The sequence below is a fragment of the Toxotes jaculatrix genome, chromosome 8, assembly GCF_017976425.1.
Source record: "Toxotes jaculatrix isolate fToxJac2 chromosome 8, fToxJac2.pri, whole genome shotgun sequence".
Classification (NCBI taxonomy): Eukaryota; Metazoa; Chordata; class Actinopteri; family Toxotidae; genus Toxotes; species Toxotes jaculatrix.
In genome coordinates, this window is record NC_054401.1 from 12,738,788 (window position 1) to 12,762,203 (window position 23,416).

Here is a 23,416-nt window from a genome sequence, read left to right on the forward strand (position 1 = left end):
TTTTTTTATCTTATTGGCAAATATTCATTCATGCATTTTAATACAATAAATGTTGTCAGTTGTTGTTAGTGATGAGTTGACAACTGAAGTTCTCTAAAACCACAGACTTTAACCAGGACAAATAAGACACAAAACATTTGCTTGACTCACCAGAAGTTAGAAACAGGATTTAAGCCTTGGACTCCCTCTACTGGCTCATACAACAGGCTGATAAAAAGGCTGTGGATACTGTTGGGACGTTGAGATGTCTCTTCAGTGGAACAACCTCCCTGAGGAAGATTATTACAAACTGTTAGAAAAGAGACTCCATTCAAATGCTGAAAGTCTGAAGCAGCAACGTGGATTTTTTTCCGCTTATAATCAACCAACAGAGAGGTTTTCATTATTTTACAGTCACCATAAAGAAAAGGCAAAAAAAAACCCCAACAAGATGACAACCATAAGGCCAACTTGAAAAGGGGTTTAATGTAGTTTAACGGTTTGAGGAAAACCCTGGGAAATGTAGCTCATCAAGGAGTTTAAGAGTTAAAACAATTAGTCATAAGTTTCTTATTGATTCCTCCCCAAGGTCTCTTATCCCAACAACTGCAGACAGGCTCATTACTCTAAAAGACAACCTTATAGGCAGTAGGGACTGATAAAGGTGGATCAATGCCACTGATCAGTTCCCACCTTGGCATGTATAGGCACATAGAACTAGAAAAGACAGGGTATTCTCATTAAATGAAAGCTTTCAAACAGTCTTTTTGCTTGTATATTCTGAGAGTCTGATGCTAGTAGCAATTTTTCAAGGAACTGACAACAAATGTTAAAAGGGAAACCCAAATCCAATCCATTATGGTGAATTAATAATCCCTAAAATTAAACTGTTGAAGTACTTCAGCCATAGACTTGAAGGAGCTCTGCATCTTTAACAAGACTAACAGTCCATATTAGTCACACTCCTGGCTGTGTGGGGCTGTAATGCTTATTACACATCATAAAACTACGGATGGATGAAAAATGGGCCTTACCACCAGCGCTTTACATAAAACATGTAAGGTTTCGAGGGTTCAGAGGGTGGAGCTAGAAGAAAGTCTATGTTGTTTCCAATTTCAAACTGTTCCTGCATTAGATCAGACTCAGCTCTATACACTGTCAGACTTCACTGAGATTTCATTAACCTAGTTAGTTTGCAAGTAATCAGTCTCAGCAGTCTTTTTTTGTGCGTTCAGGTGTTTATAAAAAAAATCTGACAAATTTAGTAGTTTTTTCTTCAAAGGACAACACATAATGTGTAATCTAATAGGCCGTTAGACTACTGTATTTTTAAGCTTGACAGTTCTACAACTAAGCAAACTCCACCTGCTGCTGAAGATCATGTGATATAACTGCAAACTTCAGAACAGATACTGGACCTTACACTGTTTTATCATCTGCTCTTTTCTATTCTGCTTGTGTTCTATCTTGTTGACATTCAATGTGAATCACATGCACATTTACCTGGTGAGATAACAGATTTAAAGAGAGAAAAAAATCTGTGTTAAAATCAAATCAGATCAAATATAACATAATTTATTTGCATGAATGTTGACATTACTTTATTGTCAAAGCTTATTTTACTTAATTACTGCAATTTCACATTCACAGGTTATTCTGTTATATTATGGGAGGAGTCTAGACTTGCATACCAACTGAAACCTAAATGTTTCTCTCTTTTGAATGAACCTTCAGGGTCTGACTCACCAGTTACAGTGTCAGACTGGTTTAACTTCATGTGGCGTCATGAATACACTCCTACCTTCATGTCAACTGTACGGAAATCTGAAGTTTGGGCGGACTGTTTTGCAGCCCGATCACTTCCCACTCTTCTAGGCTACTACGGCTGTGTGTCACAGTAGCAACAGGCATGCTACTCTCCGGGGAAAACTGCTGAAGCGAACTTTTACAGTTTTACAGTTGTGTTTGTTTTTAACTCTGTCATCATGGGTGACTCGGACGCGGCCGGGGCCTTACTGACCCGCAGGAGAAGGGCAACTTTCGCTGCGGGGAGAGGTACGAGTCTGCAACCGGCGGACGGGAGGTCTGCAGCGGTGTGTGAGAGCTCAGTGACCGCTGGCGTTAGCGCTGACAATGGCCGGGTGAAAAACCGCGACCGTTCACTGGAGACGGTCCGCTCCAAATCAAAGAGCGAGAAAAAGAAACGCAGGAATGACATAAGTGACAGACTGAGGTGAGTAGCAAAACTTACCGACGTGTTTGGGGAAAGTTTAGAGGTGACTGTTTAGTAATCAAACAGCTAACGTTCAAATGACAAACAGCTAACGTTACATTTACTTAGAGCTACTATCATTGCCGTCTAATTTAGTTAGTGTCGTAATTAACGCCAGCTAATTTATATTTACGGCAGACCTGCATGGGGTTAACGGCAGGTCGTGTGGGGTCGTCCGTCGATCCATAGACTGTATTGCTGCTGTGTCTGCTGTCACTCATTCATTCATGCTTTGATTCATCCGTTCACAGTGCTGCTTGGCAGAGAACCAAAAACTTTAGCACCTAGTCTTTATAACTAGGCTAAGGATAAATACAGCTAATGTGAGTTTTAATGGGATTTTGTCATTGATCAGGGGCATCTAATGGGGGCCCCATGAGCAGGAGTGAAACTTGGACTAGTTTAATCTCCTTAGGCCAGCACTGTGTCCCCAGTTATATAATACTAAAGTATACCCTGTGAACTAATGTTGATACAGTACTGCCTGGTATTTAGTGAATAAGAAATGAGTGTACTGTATTGTTCCATACCATCAGGAAATAATAAAACGTGTGTGTCAAGGGTCAATCATTAAGACCACAGCTTTGGTCAGTTTTGAATAGTTTACAAGTAGCAAGCAAATATTTGTCACATAATAATTACTTTATGCTTTTCTGAGTTGCTGACACTCATTTGTTGTCAGGTGTACAATTTACAGTTTACAGAGTATGGATAGCCTATCAGTTACTTTTCAAGTTACATAGTGCAAAACATATATATATATATATTTTTTTTTTTTCATGTCAGAGTATTTCTGGCCAAGTGAGTAGGGACATTTGCTGCTTTAAGCCCTCACTAACTCATAGGTAAAATGAGTTCCCTTAAGATAAAAGCCTAAAACAATCAGATTTATAAATCTTTTTATTGATAAAAGAAATAAAATACCAACAAAAAAGTATATATATAAAAAAAACACAGATGTCAGTGTAGGTCCATAAAAGACAACAGCCTCCTCTCTTTCCTCATTGTCATTTGATGTTCAATCATTATAATCCATGTGTCAAATGTAAATAAACCTAATTTAAGATCATATTATTCTTGAATGATCCATGCCTCCATCTATTTCTGTAGCTGTCACAAGACACAGGAGTCCCTGCTGAGTTCAGCCAGTGGTTACAATAACTACAGAGGAATCCTCAATTGGTGTGTTGTGATGCTGGTAAGAAAAAGAAGCACATACATATGCACACACACAAAACCGATGCCTTGCATACCTTGTATACAGATAAATAACACATCAAATGTTTTGGCTCTCCATCCTGGCAAAATCTACATTTGTGACTAAAACAGCTTTTGGAAGACATTCTCAAAAATGGGTAAATTTGTAAGTCTTGCGTGGAAGTGTGAACAGTTAACAGTTCGTGCTGGTTGCATTATTGTGTTTATCTGTCCTTAGTTTAGATCTACAAGTGAAAAGTAAAAAACACTGGAAACAAAGCATCAGTGAAGCACTGTGAAACCGAGCACAGATGAGAAATTTAACTGTGAATCCCTTAACTGAATTGTTTGATTTGTAGTGTCCAGTTTGTTCTCATCATGTCTTACACATCACAGAGCCCACTCTAAAACAGAAGGAGAAAGTCAATACCAAGAAGATAATCCACTGGCATGAATTGATACAATTGAATAAATCAAAATAACATAAAAGAAAGAAGAATTTGTCCAGCTTGTTCCATAAATACCCACTAAATCACAATCGCTGTGTCTGATTCTGTGTCAAATCTGGTTTCCTGCCAGCTTAACCACACTTGCCAAGGTGTTGTAATTAAAATGAAGACTTGCCAACCCTGATCTGAGATGGTTTAAATCAAACATGTTACAGTGCCGGCAGATCATTTGAGGAGAATGTATGTTTGGAAAAAATGTATGTTTTGTGAAATAATAAGAACAAAGACTACAAATTTAAGTTGATCACCTGTTCTTTTTTTGAGAAATAACATCAAAACCCAGTTGATGTGCTGAATTTGCTCAAAATATCAAAATTGTGTGCAAGAACAGTAAAATAATTTAATATAATTAACAAGTTTATGTCAAATTCAACATCTTGTGCAGTTCTCACTCCCATGTGCTTGGGGGAAGTGACAGAATATAAGAGAACAGAAGAGAAGAGCAGGCTAGCAAAGCCATTTGTTAATCCAGGCCTTGAACACAGATTTTTGTGTTCATTGCAGGAGGTTTTCCTTTATTCCCACCGAACTTCTGTCCCATCCCCAGGCACAGAGCCTTTGTGCTGGGTAATGAGATATTACAATCCATTTAGAAAGAAGGAGAGTGAGGAGGAGAGATAAAAAAGAATGATGGGAGGAGGAGGATGAAAAGGAGAAGAAATGGAGTGAGGAAAGAGATGGGGTATATGTAGGGAGAGGAAGGAAAACGGGGAGCAACAGAAGGAAGAAGAAAAGCATAGAGGAGGAGAGAGGTGATAAGGACGGACAGCTTTATTCAATTAGAGGGAAGAAATGACTCTGACAACAATGAAAGAAACATAAGTAGGGAGAAAGGAAGAGGGAGTATTATTGTGTGACTAACAAAAACACATAGCTACACAGTTACAGTTCTTAAACTTTTTCTTTTTATTACAGGTACTGAGTAATGCTCGCCTCTTCTTAGAAAACCTGTTAAGGTGAGTAAATTTGGAGTCTTTTGAAAAGCATGTTGTTTCTATATTCCTGTCTTTTTTTTTTTTTTTTTAAACATACATTATTACCACTTATTTCAAGAAGCTTCCTGCACTGCTTATACTTTGTGTGCAATTCCTAAGCAGAGATTATGGTGATGTTTGAAATATACCAAGAAGAAAAACCAGGGTCTTAAAATATTCTTCAAAAACTTCTTCCTTCTCTTATGGAGTGATTTTACTAATCCCTTTTACTCTCTTTTGACAATAGAGCTTATCCACAGCAGACATTTTGACATGTCATAGCAGGAAAAGCACAGGTGTAATTAATACAATAACATCTGCATTCCACTTAGACTCTATGAAATGGGCACTAATGTCTCGTGTCCATTGTAAACAAGAGACTAAATTTAAATCATTCATTTCCCTTGTATAGTAAATATGCATACATTGTATAGTTATTTAACATCTGAAGAACACTGACTTCATTAACTGACTTTAAAATCAATTTGTGTATTGTTTGACAGGTACGGCGTGCTGGTGGACCCTATTCAGGTGATTTCCTTGTTTCTGAATGATCCCTACAGCTGGCCAGCAGCATGCCTGGTGATTGGTAGGTAAACTTTTGAAAACATCTGTCCCAAATATCATCACATCTTGGAAAGCAAACAATACATTATTGTAATGATGATTGAAAATGTTAAATTCTAAGTTACTTATTAATACAAATGATTATTTGATATTTATCATTCTTGGGGTGGAAAAGCACTTCACAGTGTCACTTGTTTCAGTGTAATGCCTCAACATGAAGGAAAAAAAAGAGTGAAAAGCTTGCTCAGACTAGAACAACTAACCACAATAACTTAAAAACTTAATAAATGATCAGCGATGCATGGATGTCATATGCAGCTTTGTGGAACTGAGTACAAATATGTCTGACAGTGCCCCTGAACCTGAATTCTGTTGAACCATTGCAAGTGATGTACACTGACACCTTTACTAAAAATAATTCATAATATTTGGATAATTCTGTAAAATAACTGAACTGGTGTTAACTTAGTGTACATTTTTCATTTTTTTCCCTTTTGTAGGAGTGATCTTCTTCATTTTAAGCCATACCTTGTTTTGAGACACACAAGGGTGCATGCTATATTCAACGTTTTTTCCATATTTATTTTTATGGTATATTGCAGTGAAAGTCTGCAGTGTCTCTGGAGGGACAATCACCTGCCCTATATACTGCACACTGGTACGATGCTGCAGAGAGAGGTGGTGAGATAAAAATGGGGAGCAAAAGGAAGAGCGAGAGATGGTGGGGAGGAGAGAGAAGCCATGTAGGGGAAGAATAAAATGGAAGAGAAAATGGAGAGAGTGGGCAAGAAAGGAGGAATGAAAAGAGAGAGACAAGAGGGAGAAGAAAGAAGTGGAGAAGGAAGAGAGAGCGAGATGATGAAAAGTGCTGCATCGACACAAGGCAAGAGAAAAGAGAGGGAGGGATGGATGGAGTAAATGACAATGGGAAGGAGACAGATGAGAATGGGAGTCTGTTTACAGTGGCATGGACAGTAAAGCAGCTCATTCCCAGGGGGCATTCGGTACTCCTGGAGTCACTGCAGCAACACACACACACACTCATACACACCCATACACAAATACCCCAACACAGAGTAAAGGACTAGTCTACATTTCATGATAACCTATCAGCAAAGTGGCTAAAGTTTGGAAAACCAGTCTGGAAAGTTTAACGTTTAGGCAACTGACCTGCGAGTGACCAAAATGAAATGAATTTTACTCTAATGTAGGGTATTTCACTACATTAGAAGTGTGTTGCTTTCAAAATGTCTCCCAAAAGCTACTCTGTAGATACCTGGTGAAAGGTTTATGTGCATGGAACAGGTGCTAAATGGCGCTGTTTGTCTCAGTTTGATGCACGAGTGGGTACAATAGTTGTTGTTTGTCAAAGATGCTGAACAGGCCTGTTTCCAAGAGAGATTTAAAAAAGCACATTAGGAGTAGCATGCTATGACTTTCTCATCATCTCTGCTGTTCATATAGTTGAGTCTTTATGTTTGATGAACACGCCTGTACAGCGTTTTTTTTAAAAAAAAAAATCTTTTTAGACATTTTTTTTTCAATGGAGAAAATGATGCCGAATGAGAGCCAGAATGTTTACAAGTCACAGTATAATAATGTTTCATGATACATCCATTTGCATATTCTCTGAAAATCTGAGTTGTCCCTGTGTTAAAAGCCACCTGGTTAAAATAATTACTGTGAGGAAATTACAGATAGTTGGTCTCCAGACTGTATGTGATTTTTGTTTATTCTGTAGAGGTGCTTTTAATGCTAAGATAAAATGTGACATTTGCCTAAATACAGAATCCCATGTAACTGTAATGAACATATTTGAAGAGACCTGGTGAAGTGATGCCTACTTCACTACAAACTGCAAATGATGGCAGGTTGAATAAAACTGTTTTCCCTAGTGCATGATTAGTTAGTTTAATGCAAAACTTTTGGTGATGTCACAAGAAGAAGAGTTTGTGTCTGAAAGGCACCCTTTTTGTCTCCTCAGCATATCATAAGGTCAAAAATAAGCATGTGAGCAAAGCTTTAAACAAATTGATTTGGAAAGGCAATGCTGATGGAGAGTTGCATTGATGACAGGATGATAAGACCCACTGATCAAAATGTCTCGCAGTTTACACGTCTGTTCGCTCTAGATTAGATAGATTGACATGCTAATGCTCTGATTAGTTTCTTAAAATGGAACAATTGCTGCAATTATGTGCCATCAGTGTGGCTCAGCCTTGTCTAGTCAGGGTAATGAGCAATCTACATACCAGTGGTTTCTTTTCAGTTTATTCAGCATTTAGTTAGCCTGGAGTTTAACCTGATACTGCAGCACAAATAAAAAGGAAAAATCTACATACAGTTTAGCCTAATTAGCACACCTCACAGATTCAGGGTTAGTGGCAACAAATAATGCATAGTGTATTAAAGAAATAAATGGGACACCACAGAATTCTTAAACTATTTTTAGCTCAAATATGTCCCAACACTACTCCTGCTTTTCTGATATGTCGGTATTGTAGCTGTTAGATTCATCACAAGTTCTCTCTCATCACTTTGCTTGGGTTCTGCTAAAAAGACATTTGAAAAGCTTAAACCAGAACAAAACTTTAAACCAACATATATTCACCAGTGTATGACTAAAAACATACAGTCCCAGTCTTTTGTATATATGACTGATGCACAATATGTTCAATTCAGAATCCAATCAGTAAAAATGCAGCTCATGTGAAAAGCTTTGCAATCCTGTTTGGTAAGATTCCTGTTTTCACTTCAAATGAGTGATCGTGTTACTGTGTGGGTTTACTTTAAGGCTAAAGCTAATGAAGCCTGTCAGTATACTCACTGCATATTGTCAAAACAGTGTGCTTGGCGAGACAAAGTCTTCACCAAAACAGGAACAACAACAACCCACTATTGCTGCAATCACAGTTGCCTCAGGAAATTGATAGATGGTTCTTACAATACATCTGTCTCAAGTGTTACATTTCCTACCAGCAACGTGACCTGTTAGTGTTTTTACTTTAATTTTATAATTTAGCGGAAGACAATTTTACACTTATGTGCAATCATCATTACACTTCATTAAAGACATGCATACCTCCAAAGAAATATGTTTTTTCTGGAACTCAGGGTCAACCTCTCCTCCTGCTGGGACCTTTCAGACGTGGATCTGTAAGAGGGAAAAAAACGTGAATGTGAACTGTTTCAGATAAACTGATACGAGTCTCTCTTTTTTCGTGTTTTGACAGTGTCCAACGTGTTCATTCTGGTGGCTCTCTACACAGAAAGGCAGCTGTCGAAGGTGAGTGGAGAAACTCCGCTTGCACTTAAACGGCAGAGCGCTGTGGACTTTAACTGAACTGTTGAATTCAGAGCACTTTCGCAACTCCCGGGAGGGATTATTTTTCTGAAACTGCTCTCTAAAACTGACTAGCTGACCCTTCCCAACTGCATCTGCATATGTTAAATGGTAAAATGGGAAAATTAGTTTCACTATCTGCATTTAGGACATAGTCAGTTATGCCCTGTCTGTCTGACATGAATATGGAACATTATGAGCCTTATAAAACTTTACTAGGTCATCATAACTCAAAATGTAGCTCAGTTTTACTCCAGTTTTCAAAAACAGTGTAAACAAATGCTTAAAAGAGTTTCTGGTACTGTTCTCAGTGTTTTTAGAATAAAGTCAGCAACAAATTATTAGGGCTAAAAATTTGCAAGCAGAATGAAGCTACTTAGTCGGGTCATGGTGGTTTAAAACAGGACAAGATTTAATATAAAAACTCATGCTGCCCTGTCTGTCTGTCTCTCTCTTTCTACTCAGGGTTCATTCAGTGAATCTGTTGGATTTCTGGTCCATTGCATTAACATGGTAAACATGTTAACATTCCCTGCTGCACTGGTCCTGTTGGTCCCTTCCATGACCCCAGGTAAAATGTTTCTCACTGCTATTAAAATACCATCTCTGCCGCCTTGCTACAAACTGCTCCACATGACTGAGACAAATAGTTGACTCAGACAGTAGCACCTATTATGCATCCACATTATTATCTATTCATTGGTAGTTAGCAATGTAGCCATGTGTATAAAACAGAAAATAATGTGATTGTAATGTAGATTAAGAGGACATTCACCACCTTGCCCTTCAGAGAAACAGTTGACCAGTTTGATAGTGCAGTAAAAGACATGTCTTATACAGAGTCATAATTGGAGTCGGTTAGTGGTAATGGACCAGTTGGCCATGACTGGATTATTTCCAGCTGGCTCTGAGGAGAGGAGAGGAAAAGAGGAGGAGGAAAGGAATAGGATAGGAAAGGAAAGGAAAGGAAAGGAAAAAAAGTGGGTGTGGTTCACAGTATAGGGTCATCCAAGGGTCACCCTCTTCTGTTGTCATCATGCTACATGACAGAAACCATGGCCACCCTCTGCAAATAGTGTAGTCACGATGCATTTGCAATACTGGACACTACATGATACATAAGATGACTCATAAAAAGTGGAGGTACTTTTTCAAAACCTTAAATTTCCAGTGTTAATAAAAAGAACAGATATTTCCCTTTTAAATGTTGGTGTTTTTTAGTAGAGTAAATGAGTAAATGATTCAAGATAGCCAGTAACAGTGACTTACACTCAATAGAAAATTCCACTGTCACGTAAAGAGTTATTTCTTAAGATATAACAGAAGGTGCATACTTCTAGTGTGATCGGTATTTTATCCATTTTTACCCCTGGCTGACCTTCGTCAATGATGGTTCAGTTTCATAAAATGTAGCTCCTCAACCTCTGCTCTACTCTTGTGTCCTTAACACGCAATGAACTCAAAATTGTAAAATATTTCACTGCTAATGTCAAATTTATCACTTTAACCTGCAAATTTTCCACAGCTGAGGTATTTCACACCATTAACATAATGTATTTAGCTCAGATTTTTGGCGTAGCCTCAGTCTTCCATTCTTCAAGCTTTAGTTGGGACAGTTTTAACTTTTACGACAATCATGAGACTGATAGCGAGTTTGTAGTGTGGTTTGGCACACATTTTAGTGTTGATTTAACAACTGTTTTAATTCTTTGCTCCTCTCCCATTTTGGTATACTCTCCTCTCCTCTCATCTGTTCTCTCACTGGGAGGTGAAGGAGTAAAGGAGTCAGTCCATCTGTCTGTCTGTTCTCCTCTCTCCGCTGCTGTTCACACAGGAAGGGCAATGACAGAGGGCAGGTGTGTGTATGTACAGATATGTGTGTGTGTGTGTCTGTGTGTATGTGTTGGGGGAACTACTGCATTTACTGAACCAGTATTCAGCCATTGTACATGAAGCAGAGTGCGAGGATCTGATATCAAGGTTCATTTTAAATTGTATTGAATTTCATTTGAGGAACACTGTAGTGATGAGGGAGAACTGTTCTCTTCTGTCTGCTGCCATTATTTCATTATTGCTTCTGCTTTTGATGTCTTTTAATGTGCCAAGTCTGCTGCAAGGAGTGGGATTTACAAGTAGGTGTAAAACCCACTGTAACACTCTGCTTATGCAACCAGTATTCAGACATTGTACATTAAGCAGTGTGCTTAGAGGTATTAAACTGTTGAAAAGTTTTGTTAAACTGTCTTCATTATAAAACATGATGAAACAATTGACAAAGACAGCAGCAGTTAAAAATATGGAGGAAAATAATCTTGTTTTTCATCTTTTTTGGATGCAGGTACTCAAATAGCTCTCAGTGTGATGGATGAGCAAAGAAGAATAATTTAGTTGGGTGTTTCTTGTCACCTACAATGTGCTTTTAGATTTCTAGGTTCCCAATTAAAGATCCAAACTTGATAATTATCCACATCGCACAGGTTAGGTGTGTTGTGTCAGGTGTGTCAACTTGGCATCTGAGAAATTTGCAGCAGTCATCATGTTACTTGATGGAGCTGAGGCTGGCATTTCTGGCGGTGCAACCACTTTGAACTTTTTACCCTGATCAAAGTACTCCCAAAAAAAAGGAGAGACACGTCTCACTGTGAAAAGTGAAGCATGTCGATTTTAATCAGTGAATCATCAAGCTCTCTGTCGTTGCCCTCCTTCTGCTGGCAGAAAAACAGCAACAAAAATCATGTAGCCTACCAAGAGGAGATTTTTGAAAATGTAAAGTGGGTCGTTGTGAGTTCCCAGGCAAATTCAGGATTTTGATGGGAAACTGTGAGTGGATAAATATGAATTCTGGCATGTGTTTTCATTTAAGCTCCTCCTTAGTGAATGTTTCTGTGATCACTATCTACACTAACTGTCGGGCTGCCACACTGAGCCAGAGAGACAGATGGTTAATGGATAAGATCTGCTCTGGTTTTTATGTCAGGTGTGTTGCCCTCCACCTCACCCTGTAGGCACAACAGGCAGATTTTATTTGCGTGTGCATTTGTGTGTCTCTGTGTATTCGTTCACATGTATGAGGTTTGTATGAGTACATGTGTGTTGGTGTGTGTCTTCCTCTGTGTTCAGCATGATCCTCTTCTATCAAGTATATTGTGACTATCGATAAAGCCCTGGTAGGGAAACTGCTGAGCTGGCCTGTGAGTGTGTGTGCACTCTCACAATTTTCAAAATATGTTTATTAATCTCCCTTCAAATCATTTCTCCCTTACTGAGCAATCAAGACAAACACTGGAACAGTTTTATGAGTGTGCACACATACACATATACAAACACACACACCTCCACACTGGTAAGCAACATGGTCACTGGCATAGTTACACTGCTCTCATACTTGGAGTTGAGATAATTTATTTTACTGGGCTTGTTTTGCTGTTTGATCAAGATCAAATAACGACCTCTCTTTCTCTCTCTCCCTTCCTTTTTCATTCTCTAAATCCTCCCCCCTCTCCTTTTGTTTTTCTCCCCCTCCATCTCACACTTTTTGTTCACTTTCTTCTCTTCTTTCTCTCCTCCCTTCTTTCTCATTATTTTCTGCCCTCCACTGACTTTTCTTCATTTTTTTCTTCTCATCTCTGTGTACATCAAAACAGTGTATCAGTTCTCACACTACAGCCTTATCCACATGACAATGTTAACTATGATCTCGTTTTCTCTCTCTCTCTCTCTCTCTCTCTCTCTCTCTGTCAGTTGGTGGTGTGTTCGTACTTGGTATTTACACCATTCTCTTCCTGAAGTTGTACTCCTATAAGGACGTCAACCTGTGGTGCAGAGAGCTGAGCACTGTCAAGGCGAAGAAACTGGCCAGGTCACTGTCCTGTAAGTCACAAACACACACACATAAAAACTTTGGCAGGAGATGGTTTTCATACCCCATTTTAATGACAGAGTACCAGAGTCATTAGCCCAGAGCATTTCCAAGTTCCTTGATCACGCTGTTACAGTGACATCTAATGGCAGACTCATCATACTGCAGCTCTCAGATTTAAACAAAAAATGTTTTTGTATGTCATGACTCATAGAATAGAATATTACAGAATACATAATTATCAGTGTCATTATATTAGGCACACATATTTATGTTTTAATTCTTCCCACAGGTCCCACAGCACAGCATTTCAATGGAGGTGACCGTAAGGTGTGTTATCCTGGCAACCTCACCATCAGAGGTACTCTAGTTCGCCTTTCTAGAATTTGCATGAAACTGAACTGGTCATGTTTCATTTTGCCACATTTTGATTAACTGTCACATTGACCTTGTCTTTTCTGTCTCTGCAGACATGTACTACTTTGTCTTTGCTCCGACGCTGTGCTACGAGCTCAACTTCCCCCGCTCTCCTAAGATTCGCACGAGTTTCCTGCTAAGGAGACTGTTTGAAATGGTGAGGAAATATCTCATGTCGGCCAGTGTTTTTGGCCGTAGCCATATTTTTACAAGCATCTCCCAAAAAGTACTTAAGAGCAATATGAATGCACAGCTGTAAAGAACATTTGCTGTGATTGTGATGAGGGTGATTAATTTATTTTGAAGTAAATTCTTATTTAAAGTATAATATTTTTGCTGTTACAGTCCAACAGGTCAAGGAACATGAGCAACAGTTAGATATGTAAACCATCTCTATACTAAACAGTATAGTACAATTACTTGGATGTCTCATGTATTGAAATATAACCTTAAAAAAGTTCTTTAAAAAGTTCAGGAAGCTTCTCTGTTATCTTACTCACTATATTCTCTGTCAACTTTAAGTAACAATGACAGTTTATTAATGTGAAACAATGTCACTAACTTCTTAATGTGTGTCTTTCTCTGCAGCTGTTCTTCATCCAGCTGTTAGTTGGTCTCACACAACAGGTACAGTCTTTTAATGTAAACCAAACTTGATATAATCTTCTCTCCATTCAGCTTCTAGGTATTATAATCTCACCATTTGTATCAATACTAAACTCCTGATAGAGTTAAGTAACTGTAAACGTCTCTGACTAGCGGAAAGACAGCCATGGATAAAGGAGACTGAAAAAAACAATCTTGCATTGTTGTTTTTCTTCTTTCTCTCTTCCAGTGGATGATTCCCATCATTCAAAGCTCCATGAAACCACTAGAGGTGAGCTAGACAGAATGACAGTGGAGCTTATACTGCACAGAACAACATGGTGTCATGTTGTTCTCAGATGCAAAGTGCTGCTGTACATCATTTGTTAATCTATGGGCCTCTCCTCTCCACTCCTTTTTTCTCCCGTAGGACATGGATCTTTCCAGAATGACTGAGAGACTCTTACGATTAGCTGTGAGTAAAAATAAAATCACTAGAAGATCTTAATGCTTGTTGTGAGTTGATGACCAGCTGCGTAACACAGAACATTAGAAAAACACAGCTATGTCCATTATCCCAGTATGGAAAGGCCATGATCATGATTTTCATTTCTTCTGTTTTGAATTTAAAATGTAACACACTAATTTCCAGTGGGAGATCACAATAAAACTGTAATACTGCTCCACAGTCACAGTTACGGCTAATAAATACATTATTAAAATCAAAATCGACTCTACATTTGCATTTCAGTTGTGTCTTCTCAGAATCTTTCTGTTGCACAAATGAAGGATTACATGGATTAGACACTGCATATTACACATACTCAGCTCACTTTGAGAATGTACTATGACCATGTTGAGAGTACAAGTATGAAAGATTATTGCATCAGGCTTTTACTCACAGTTAGTTTGGGCATCTCTTCCTAAATGTCTCATACACAAATGACTCTTAATTCTTGTTCATATGATAGCTCCATTTCTGAAACCCTTTTCTAGGTTCCTAATCACTTGCTGTGGCTGATGTTTTTCTACTGGTTCTTCCACTCGTCTATGAACTTCACTGCTGAGCTGCTGCGCTTTGGAGACCGACAGTTTTACATGGACTGGTGGTAGGTTTGTGTGTCTGTCTTGTTGTGTATGAATTTTATTAGGCGTGGTGTTCTGTGCTGAAGCACTGTCAGGAACTGTACAGCTCAGAGTTGCTTCACGCACCGGGCTTTGCAAGTGTGGGCTTTTAGAGGGATGTGCGTGCAAACAATTGAAGAAAACTAAAAAGTATGTGTGTGTGTGTAAGATTTTTTTAAGAACTTTGGGGAGAACAAAAGTTTGGAAACTCTAGTTTTTTTGTATTTTGTCAATGTTTAAAACCACTTGGGTTTTTACAGTGCCCTTTCTAGAGTCAAAAGATTACATTTTTTATACATAATTTTGTGTATTTTACCTTTGGTTGTATTAATAAATCTATATCATCATTCCTATTATTTCCTCTTTTCTCACATGACAATACAGTTTTTAGACTTTTTCATGTCCATCAAAATTAATCAGGCTGCCATAGAGATCCATTATGTAGACACTGTAATACTTAAACATTCTATTTGCTGACTCTTCTTTCAGGAACTCTGAGACGGTGACATATTTCTGGCAGAATTGGAACATCCCTGTACACAAGTGGTGTCTACGGTGAGCTACTCGCACACTAACACATTGAGAGGGAGCATTTATAGAACTGAACACAGGGGACAGCAGGAGAAGGACTTAACAAGGCACACTGATGTATTTGGGAAACCGATTCATTTGGCTGTGAGAGAGTAAGTGGTCGTAATAAATACAGTGCCCACAGCCAGTTCCACATACGCCAACATAGCAGCAGGAACAAACTCAGTGAGGTTGCATTAAACAAGACAGAGTAAATAAAAGGCTATTTAGAGGCTTTAAAGACAATTTACTTTGATATCCTTCTAGCTAAGAAGACACTTCAACATATTAGACAGCAGAAAATAAAATGTCACATGACTAATGGAGCAAATGAGTGAACTCTTTTCTCCAAATTATGTCAGTGTATTTGAGTTTTCTAATTCATGTGTCCTTTATTATATTCATCAATGGTCAATCTACCCTTTTTTCTCAACTAATTGTTTTGTCTAAAAAATGGCAGACAACACTAAAAAAGCTTAAAGTAGCATCATCATAGTCCTTGTTTTGAGTCTGAAACCCAAGGATATTCAGTTTAATATCATATATGACAAAATAAAACAGCAGAAAAATCTCAAATTAGATGATTTCTGCTTGAAAAATAAACTAAGACTAATAATTTCAGCTCTGACCTGGGCATCATCTGATGTGATAATCTGTCCCTCTGTCTTCTAGCCATTTTTACAAACCACTGCTGAGGAAAGGATTTAGCAAAATTGTCAGCCAATCAGCTGTCTTCTTCTTGTCAGCTTTCTTCCATGAGGTAAGACCTGAGACCATAACCGCTTTCAGTGATTATCTACACACTGTTGACTAGTCTTGGGCTAGTCTCAGTGTAGATCAGTTGCTAGTAAACTCTGCCTAATATTAGAGTTTCACCCTTTCCCCTCCATATCCTCAAAACTCAAGACTATATTTTATCACTTAATCAATAAAAGTGAATAATTTTTCCCTGTCTGTTTCTCAGTATCTGGTGAGTGTTCCTCTCAGGATGTTCAGGCTTTGGGCCTTCATGGGCATGATGGCGCAGGTGAGACACAACACATATCACTGGTGATACACTCACAGCACTTTTCTTTTCTTTCTTTTCTTCTTTCTACTAGTTGTTATTTTATATTCTATATTATTGTATATATTATTACCTCTAAATTTTTTATCCTGCCTCTGGTGTTTCCTCATTGCAGATTTCTGAGATTTATGATACCAGTGTTTCCTCAGTTCCTCTTTTTATTGAGTCCTTTATTTATAATATAGTCGTTTACTTTGTGCATGAATCGGGGGCTTGTTTTTTCTGTTGTGTAAAGCACTTTGTGTGACACCATTTTAATATGAAAAGTACTATACAAATAAAGTCTGACTGATTGATTGCTGAGTCATACAACACAGACAACAGAAAATAGGGAAAACAAAACACAGAAAATTGAGATTGTACTTAGTCATTAAAAAACACAATGACCCACTATGTTTATTTAATTACCTTTGTTTATATTTACCCATCAGCTTCCATTAGCCTGGTTTGTTGGTCACTTCTTGCGTGGTAACTACGGCAACGCTGCAGTGTGGATGTCCATTATCATCGGTCAGCCATTCGCCGTCCTGATGTATGTCCATGACTATTATGTCCTGCACTACAGACAGGAGGCAGATTAATGCAAGCATGCACATACACACACACACACTCACACAATGTACACCATCTTTTTCTCATGTTGTCTCACTTTTTTTTCTCTCTCATACAAACAAACACAGAAATACTACTAGTAGACGCTACAGTGCAGGTGATAAAGATTGTCCTCTGCATGTCGGGATGAGATGATCACATCTGTTGCATTATGATTTTAGCATGTTTACATTAGACATCTTGGTCACTGTGTCTTCTTGCTGGGAAAGCTAACAACAACTCACGGAGGAAAACTAATTAAAAATTTCATGTGGACAGTAGAGAAAAATGTCTTGACAGTCTTGAAACACTACTGTACAGTATATAAGAGCAGAAGGTGACGTAATGATGCAGTGTGTTACTCAGGTGATTTTTCTTCCAGTGTGTTGTTAAAACCTCTGACAACACAGTTTGGGCTGATATGTTGTTTGAATGAATAATGTGTTATATTTGGTACTATAAAAACAGCAACATACTGGATTACGCAGACTTTTTTTTTTCCTCTTCATCTGTGGATATTATGGTGACTGTAGCTGAATTTTATAAAATGTTTAGTTGACAACATGTTGCAAGTGCCTTCTTGGATGTTATGATAGAAATTTATGATCCACTTTCCTTTTTGTGAGCCAAAGGGGCCTTAATCTCTTTGGTTTTGATGTGAGATGAGAACATCACTTGAAAAAACGAATGTATGCTGATAAGATTTTATTATTAGACATTTTTTATTTTTTTACAATGTTTGTCTTTTATAAAGCATTGTTGTATGTCTCTTTTTTTATATATCTGATGTGCCTTTAGAGTAATACAGCACATATCCAGTCACACCTACATCTTTTGTGTGCTGATTTTTTTTTTTAGATCAGAAGAACATTTGGTATGCAAAATCACTGAATTTTTTGTCATTCTGGTATCTCAATAGGCTACTGTCAAGTAATGGTGTCTAAGAATGTGTCTAAATACAATTTGCATGTCTGAAAATAAACATTCAAAGAGATCAATTTAAATCTTGTTATTGTGCCAGACTTACTTCCTCTTTAAACAGGTACATCAGTTCAGATGTTCTTTGGTATGATAAACTGTAACCTTTACTACTTAGATTATATTAAATGTTACACTGTTTGTCCCATTTACCTTCGGCATTCACTCGTCTACATCAGGGAATTTTCAGAAGAGACTTAAGAATCTGAACTAAGGGAAGCTGAACATCAAAGTTCCCTTTTTGAGTGAGGAGTGTCTAGTTTCAGTTTGTCTTGTTGCTAAATGGACACTTGTGACTCAAGCCAACCCAATTTTTTGTCCACCTTTACTTGTAAATTTAGAGGCCCTGATCACCCTGACGACTGCATTCACACAGCAAGAAGTACAAAATGACCACAGACAGAAAAAAAACACAACAGCAAAACAACTGAAAGAGACACAAACTGAGTAAAAATAGATGCAAAATGGCCACAAAGACATACAAAATGTCTCTTTTAATCTGTGTCTCTTGCACCTATGTATGAGGGTTGGGGGCCCATTGTCTTACAGTCCCTCCATGATCTTGTAGTTTTGCACCAAAATGAATTCCAATGAATCAGATCTTTACTTTACTATTTACTGTCAGTCATTTTCCAACACAGATTGCGCCGACTGCAGTTCCTTCCTATCTAAAACACTCCTTTTAACTGTTCAGCACTGATCCTGCGCACTAGTCTTTATGCCATTACTGTAACTGACAGTGGCTTCTGTTTTAAAATTCACGTCCCTGTTGATGTAGGCGCTACAGAAATCCATACCACCATGAAGTTATTCAGCTCTTTTCTCTCTTCTCGCTGTTCCTTTCCCAGTTATAGAATGAGGCTTGTGCTCCAGTCAAGACATGAAGGTCACTCCCACCTGTGACGAAATTATTTTTTCTACTCAAAAAATACTGTCCACTTCACCCAAATTCCAAATCCTGACTCATATTTTATTTCCTGTGCTTATCTCACAAATGACCCCAAAGTGTCTTTTACGCTCTCATTTATTTTTGTAAGACTTTTTTTATGTGTCTTCTGAGATCATGTTGATACTGTCGGTTTAAAGTCAGCTTTGACAAGAACATCTGCTTAAAGCTTAAAACGTAAACATATGATGTAAATGACATTTGCCATGTCTCTGTGCTGTCTCCACACACAGTCACAACTATTTCTCTGACACTCCAGTGTTAGGTCAGGCAGCTCACGATATGTTAAACGGCTTAACCCCATCATCAGTCAGTGACATTCACATAGACTGTATAAAACAGGGACGTAGCACCCGTGACGTCACCCAGTGGTTTCGGGGAGTCGGTTTTGTGACCAAACCATGGGCATTTGAGCTGCGCCATCTTGGATTTTAGTGGGAGTGTACTTTCCATATTTGACGGAGAGGCGGTTACTCTACGGGTCAGTCGGCCGACAACCCGGCCACTTAGCTCGGAGCAACCGAGCTAGCCTAAGGCTAATCAGCTAGGCTAACAAGCTAAGCAGCAGCCACGCGCAGCTACATCCACCACAGGACAGTGCCCGAGTCCGACCCGACTAGCTCGACCCTGTACGACCGCGACACACAGCATACAACAGAGATCATAATGTTGCTGCTGTGTCTGAAAATGACTGTTTCAGATAAAGAGGTTTTAGGTGGAGCTGCAGGATTTAGTGGAGTTGTGGGGGATTTATTTCTAGCCTATTATTTAACTGTGAAGAATATGTTTAATAAAATATATTAAAACGTTAAAAACATGATTATTAGTGTCATTATTATTAATAATAATAAAATAATGATGATAACAATATATTAAAATGTTTAATATTTAATATATATCGGCTTTCACCGCTGCCTCCGCCCACTCTCCACTTACAGTTACCGCAGCGCACAAACAGCACCAGCCGCTCACTGACGGAGCTGCTCTGTCCATGCAATGTCGGACTTTTTAAACAAAAATAAAACGAATAAAATTGTAGCCTAGTATTCCCGCAATAAACGGACTCTGAGAGCACGGAACACACCGCAGCAGCGTTCCTAACATTAGCTGCTCCTCTATCTGTATCAGCAGCGACCATAAATCGGCAATTAAGTCATAAGCCAGCTGCAAAATATGCTAATACATGCTAATTAGTGCAAACATCCAGGTAAAATAGTGAGAAATTTACTTACCGAAAAAACTGCAACACAGACTCCTTCGGCGGTCGGTTAGTACAGTCTACACTACAACAAGCTACAAAAACCTATCCGAACATTGGCAAACGAACACGGACACTGTCAACTGTTGCAGGTAGCCGGAGGCCTTTGGATGTAGCCGCCTAGCCCAGCCGAGCTAACTGCCAGTGTCGGTCTATGGAGCTGTCACTCAACGTAACCATGCCCTAATTTATGTAAGAATTTTAAGCCTAAATAACACTAACCTCCCAGCCGGGTACATTTTCTGGTACATAAAAACTGTACCAGGCTGAAAATATGTTTTTTTTTTTAGGCTGTAAAGTTGGCTGTCTAACATGGGGGTCAATGGCGAATTGCTCACTTCTGGCGCCAGCCCCCAGCAGCAGCCAAGGAACTGCAGCTTTTTGAACGCGGAAGTGATCCTCACTGCTGAAACCTACAACTCCCCCCTTGGATATTCATTATGATTGAGGGTACCTACCAGGCTGAATATCAAACCTAAGATAGTGACAAAGATAATTTTACTACTCTGCTACTGGGCTTCCATGGACACAAAATCATGTCACAAATGTCTCTATGTGACTGTGTGCACATGTGCGTGGATTTGTTATCCAGGCAGCACTGTGAACCTGTATCTTGTCAGGTTGACAGTGACTTAAACAGCAAGTCTGAGGCAAATCACAAAGTTTCTGTAGGCGTGTGTGTACACTTGCTCTGCAAGTGTGACATTTGGTTAAACAATCGTCAGTGGGGATTAGAGTGTAGATGTGACAGGAGACATGGCTTTGCAGGATACACATTACGATATGGAGAATCAGCCGGCGCTAAAAATGTACAAACTTATTTTTCCATCAGTCTTTTTTTTTCTCAAGTGAGGACTTGAGCCACTATTTCAGTAAAAAGGTGCAAAGCTAGTTTTGCAATTTAACATGTAGAGACCTAACCTATTCTACAATTCTGAGGTGACTTCTTTTTTTAAATGGCAGAAACTCTAGATGCAGCATTCTCAGCATCACTCTGTAAAAATCATTAAGTAATGTTCTTCTGGGTTCATCTAACTGACAGGTGCACAGTTAAAATCTCAGTTGAACATGAATACTCTGAATACTCTGATCTCCACTTGCATCTTAATGAGAGGAATACGTGCAACTATTTGTGCAAGCTATCGATTCCTCTGATCTGTCATAACTGAAGAAAGAGGCCACTGTTGCCAAAAAAGAGCTTTTCCTGGGGGACAGCTGTAATCCCCCATACATCCCCTTCTCATTCCTAAAAAAAGTAACCATGAGTGGACAAGGGGAGTGCAGTAAAAAGAGCAGAAACCTCATCATCTCCCGTCTGCCATCAATATTTAGACTGTTCCTGACATAAGCAAAGCTTTCTCAGTTCCCTTGGTTGGACTGACTCACTGTCTTTGTACATGCACCCACATACACATACTAACACATGTCATATAATGATCCATCTGCCATTTCTGCACCTATACATACCCTCATACAGTACTTCACTCACTCTGTCTTTGTCTCCCTATCTTCATGTTGTCTAACTGTTGTTTTCACACCTCCCCCACTCACTCTCTCTCTCTCTCTCTCTCTCTCTCTCTCTCTCTCTGTCCTTTCCTTTCTGTCCCCATCCTGTACCTTCCCTTTGTCCTGGACGTCCTCTGTAACAGGTTGATCCATGGCTCTTCGCCTGACATCCGTTATTCCGGATCTTTCCAAAGAACGCTGACGGACCGTGAGTGATGATGATCCTCTAGACAGGAAACCGGGAGACACAAACCTGTCTCATTCTGCAAGATAGATGGAGCGAAGGTCCAGAGACACATTATAAAGAGACAGACTCAGCCTTACATTTGAATACAACTTTTAGTGAGGCGTGTGTTTTCATACAGATATGTGTAACTGATGCTCTAAATCGCAGTTTAAAGGAGACATATGACTAACATTCAGCATTTGAGTTTACCATTTACAGCGCACACTTTTTATATATCATGGTTTCTGTACATGCTGTGCATGTTTTTCCTGTCAAGACATTTACTACAGTTTTTTATTCCTTATGTTTGACAAAGAACCACACTGTACAAACATTTTCTGTATGTCTGATGCTTTCTGGCAGCAGGTAATAAATGGAACATTTATTTTATGGTTTGGTTTAACATAATTTATCTAAAACAAACCTCTAGGCCATTATTTTCATCTCATTTCTTCTCATTTCTTTCAAAGTCAGCATTGATTGAAGCATTTTGCCTTTCTTCTTCCTCTTCTTTCAAACTGTGTCCTTCTTATAAAATCTACAATGGCAAAGACAGTATTTAAATTACTTTCCACCCCCCTAACCTTTCATTCTCGATCTCTAGTTTTCATACGGATTTCATCCAGCCAGTGAAAGTTTAATGCACCCGGCTAAAACAAGTTTACTCATCCAGAGAAGTGATTAATACCATTAAGGTGATATGCCTAAGATGATGCCTATCTTCATTTATTTTCCAGTTTTAGTACAAACAAGTGTCAGGATGAAAAGAACATCCAATCACTTGTAAGGCCTGATGTGTTTTGTTGTCAGAGCTCAACAGAGTAAGATGAAAAGGTCTGTTCAGGTTCGCGATTTTGTGTTTCGAGTTTATTTTTAATATATCACGGAGAGAGTAGTCATGACAAAGCACTGGCATTGCATCACAATCATATTTGATCACAAATACTGTCTTTTTTTTTTTTTTTTGCTTTGCTGGCTCCTTTTTATGTTTGTAGAAACATGGGGTGTTTCAGCGTACAGACACACGTGACAGAAAATCAGAGGGCTTTCTGTCTTCATCTTCCAGTTCAGTCCCATGTATTACTCTTCTTTCATATTCACATTTATCATAAGACCAAATCCCCCATCCTTGATTGAACACATTTCATTTTTCTAGTATGTTATTTTAAATCAGAAAGAAAGAGATGTATTGAAGCATCAACAAATGATTTTTCCAAATGATTTAAAGATCATTCTTGACATAAAGAACTTAAAATTTTCATAGTCACATACTGTAATTGTCAGTGCTTTGAGGATACAAGGCAGTAAAATAACAACACACCTCGACTAATATAAAGATGTTGATAAGTTTTGCATATAATGAAATTGGTTGTCATATTTGGTGGCAGTTAAGGTTCCACAATATCTTGAAAAAGATCAGTGTGAGTTAGGACACTAATGAGATAAAT

The 23,416-nt window shown here is 38.6% G+C and overlaps 1 protein-coding gene and 1 long non-coding RNA gene across 4 annotated transcripts in view; one reads left to right on the forward strand and one right to left on the reverse strand.

Annotated features, from left to right (window-relative positions):
• The window catches only part of LOC121186347, a 79,320-nt gene extending 76,983 nt beyond the window's left edge, over positions 1–2,337 (reverse strand). For all 3 annotated transcript variants that reach the window (XR_005894446.1, XR_005894445.1, XR_005894444.1), the window contains exons 1-2: positions 2,231–2,337; positions 151–269 (exon numbers count right to left, since the gene is read on the reverse strand). This is a non-coding gene — a long non-coding RNA (uncharacterized LOC121186347). The remainder of the gene's footprint in view (positions 1–150; positions 270–2,230) is intronic.
• On the forward strand, positions 1,808–18,052 carry dgat1b (diacylglycerol O-acyltransferase 1b). The gene is made up of 17 exons (XM_041045039.1): positions 1,808–2,212; positions 3,362–3,449; positions 4,873–4,913; positions 5,435–5,520; positions 8,732–8,784; positions 9,307–9,412; positions 12,583–12,711; positions 12,993–13,061; positions 13,171–13,274; positions 13,706–13,744; positions 13,953–13,994; positions 14,133–14,177; positions 14,699–14,811; positions 15,317–15,382; positions 16,070–16,157; positions 16,362–16,424; positions 16,895–18,052. Exons 1-17 carry the CDS (start codon positions 1,965–1,967, stop codon positions 17,042–17,044), a joined length of 1,530 nt encoding a protein of 509 aa, XP_040900973.1. The 5' UTR covers positions 1,808–1,964; the 3' UTR covers positions 17,045–18,052.
• The last annotated feature ends 5,364 nt before the right edge of the window (positions 18,053–23,416 follow it).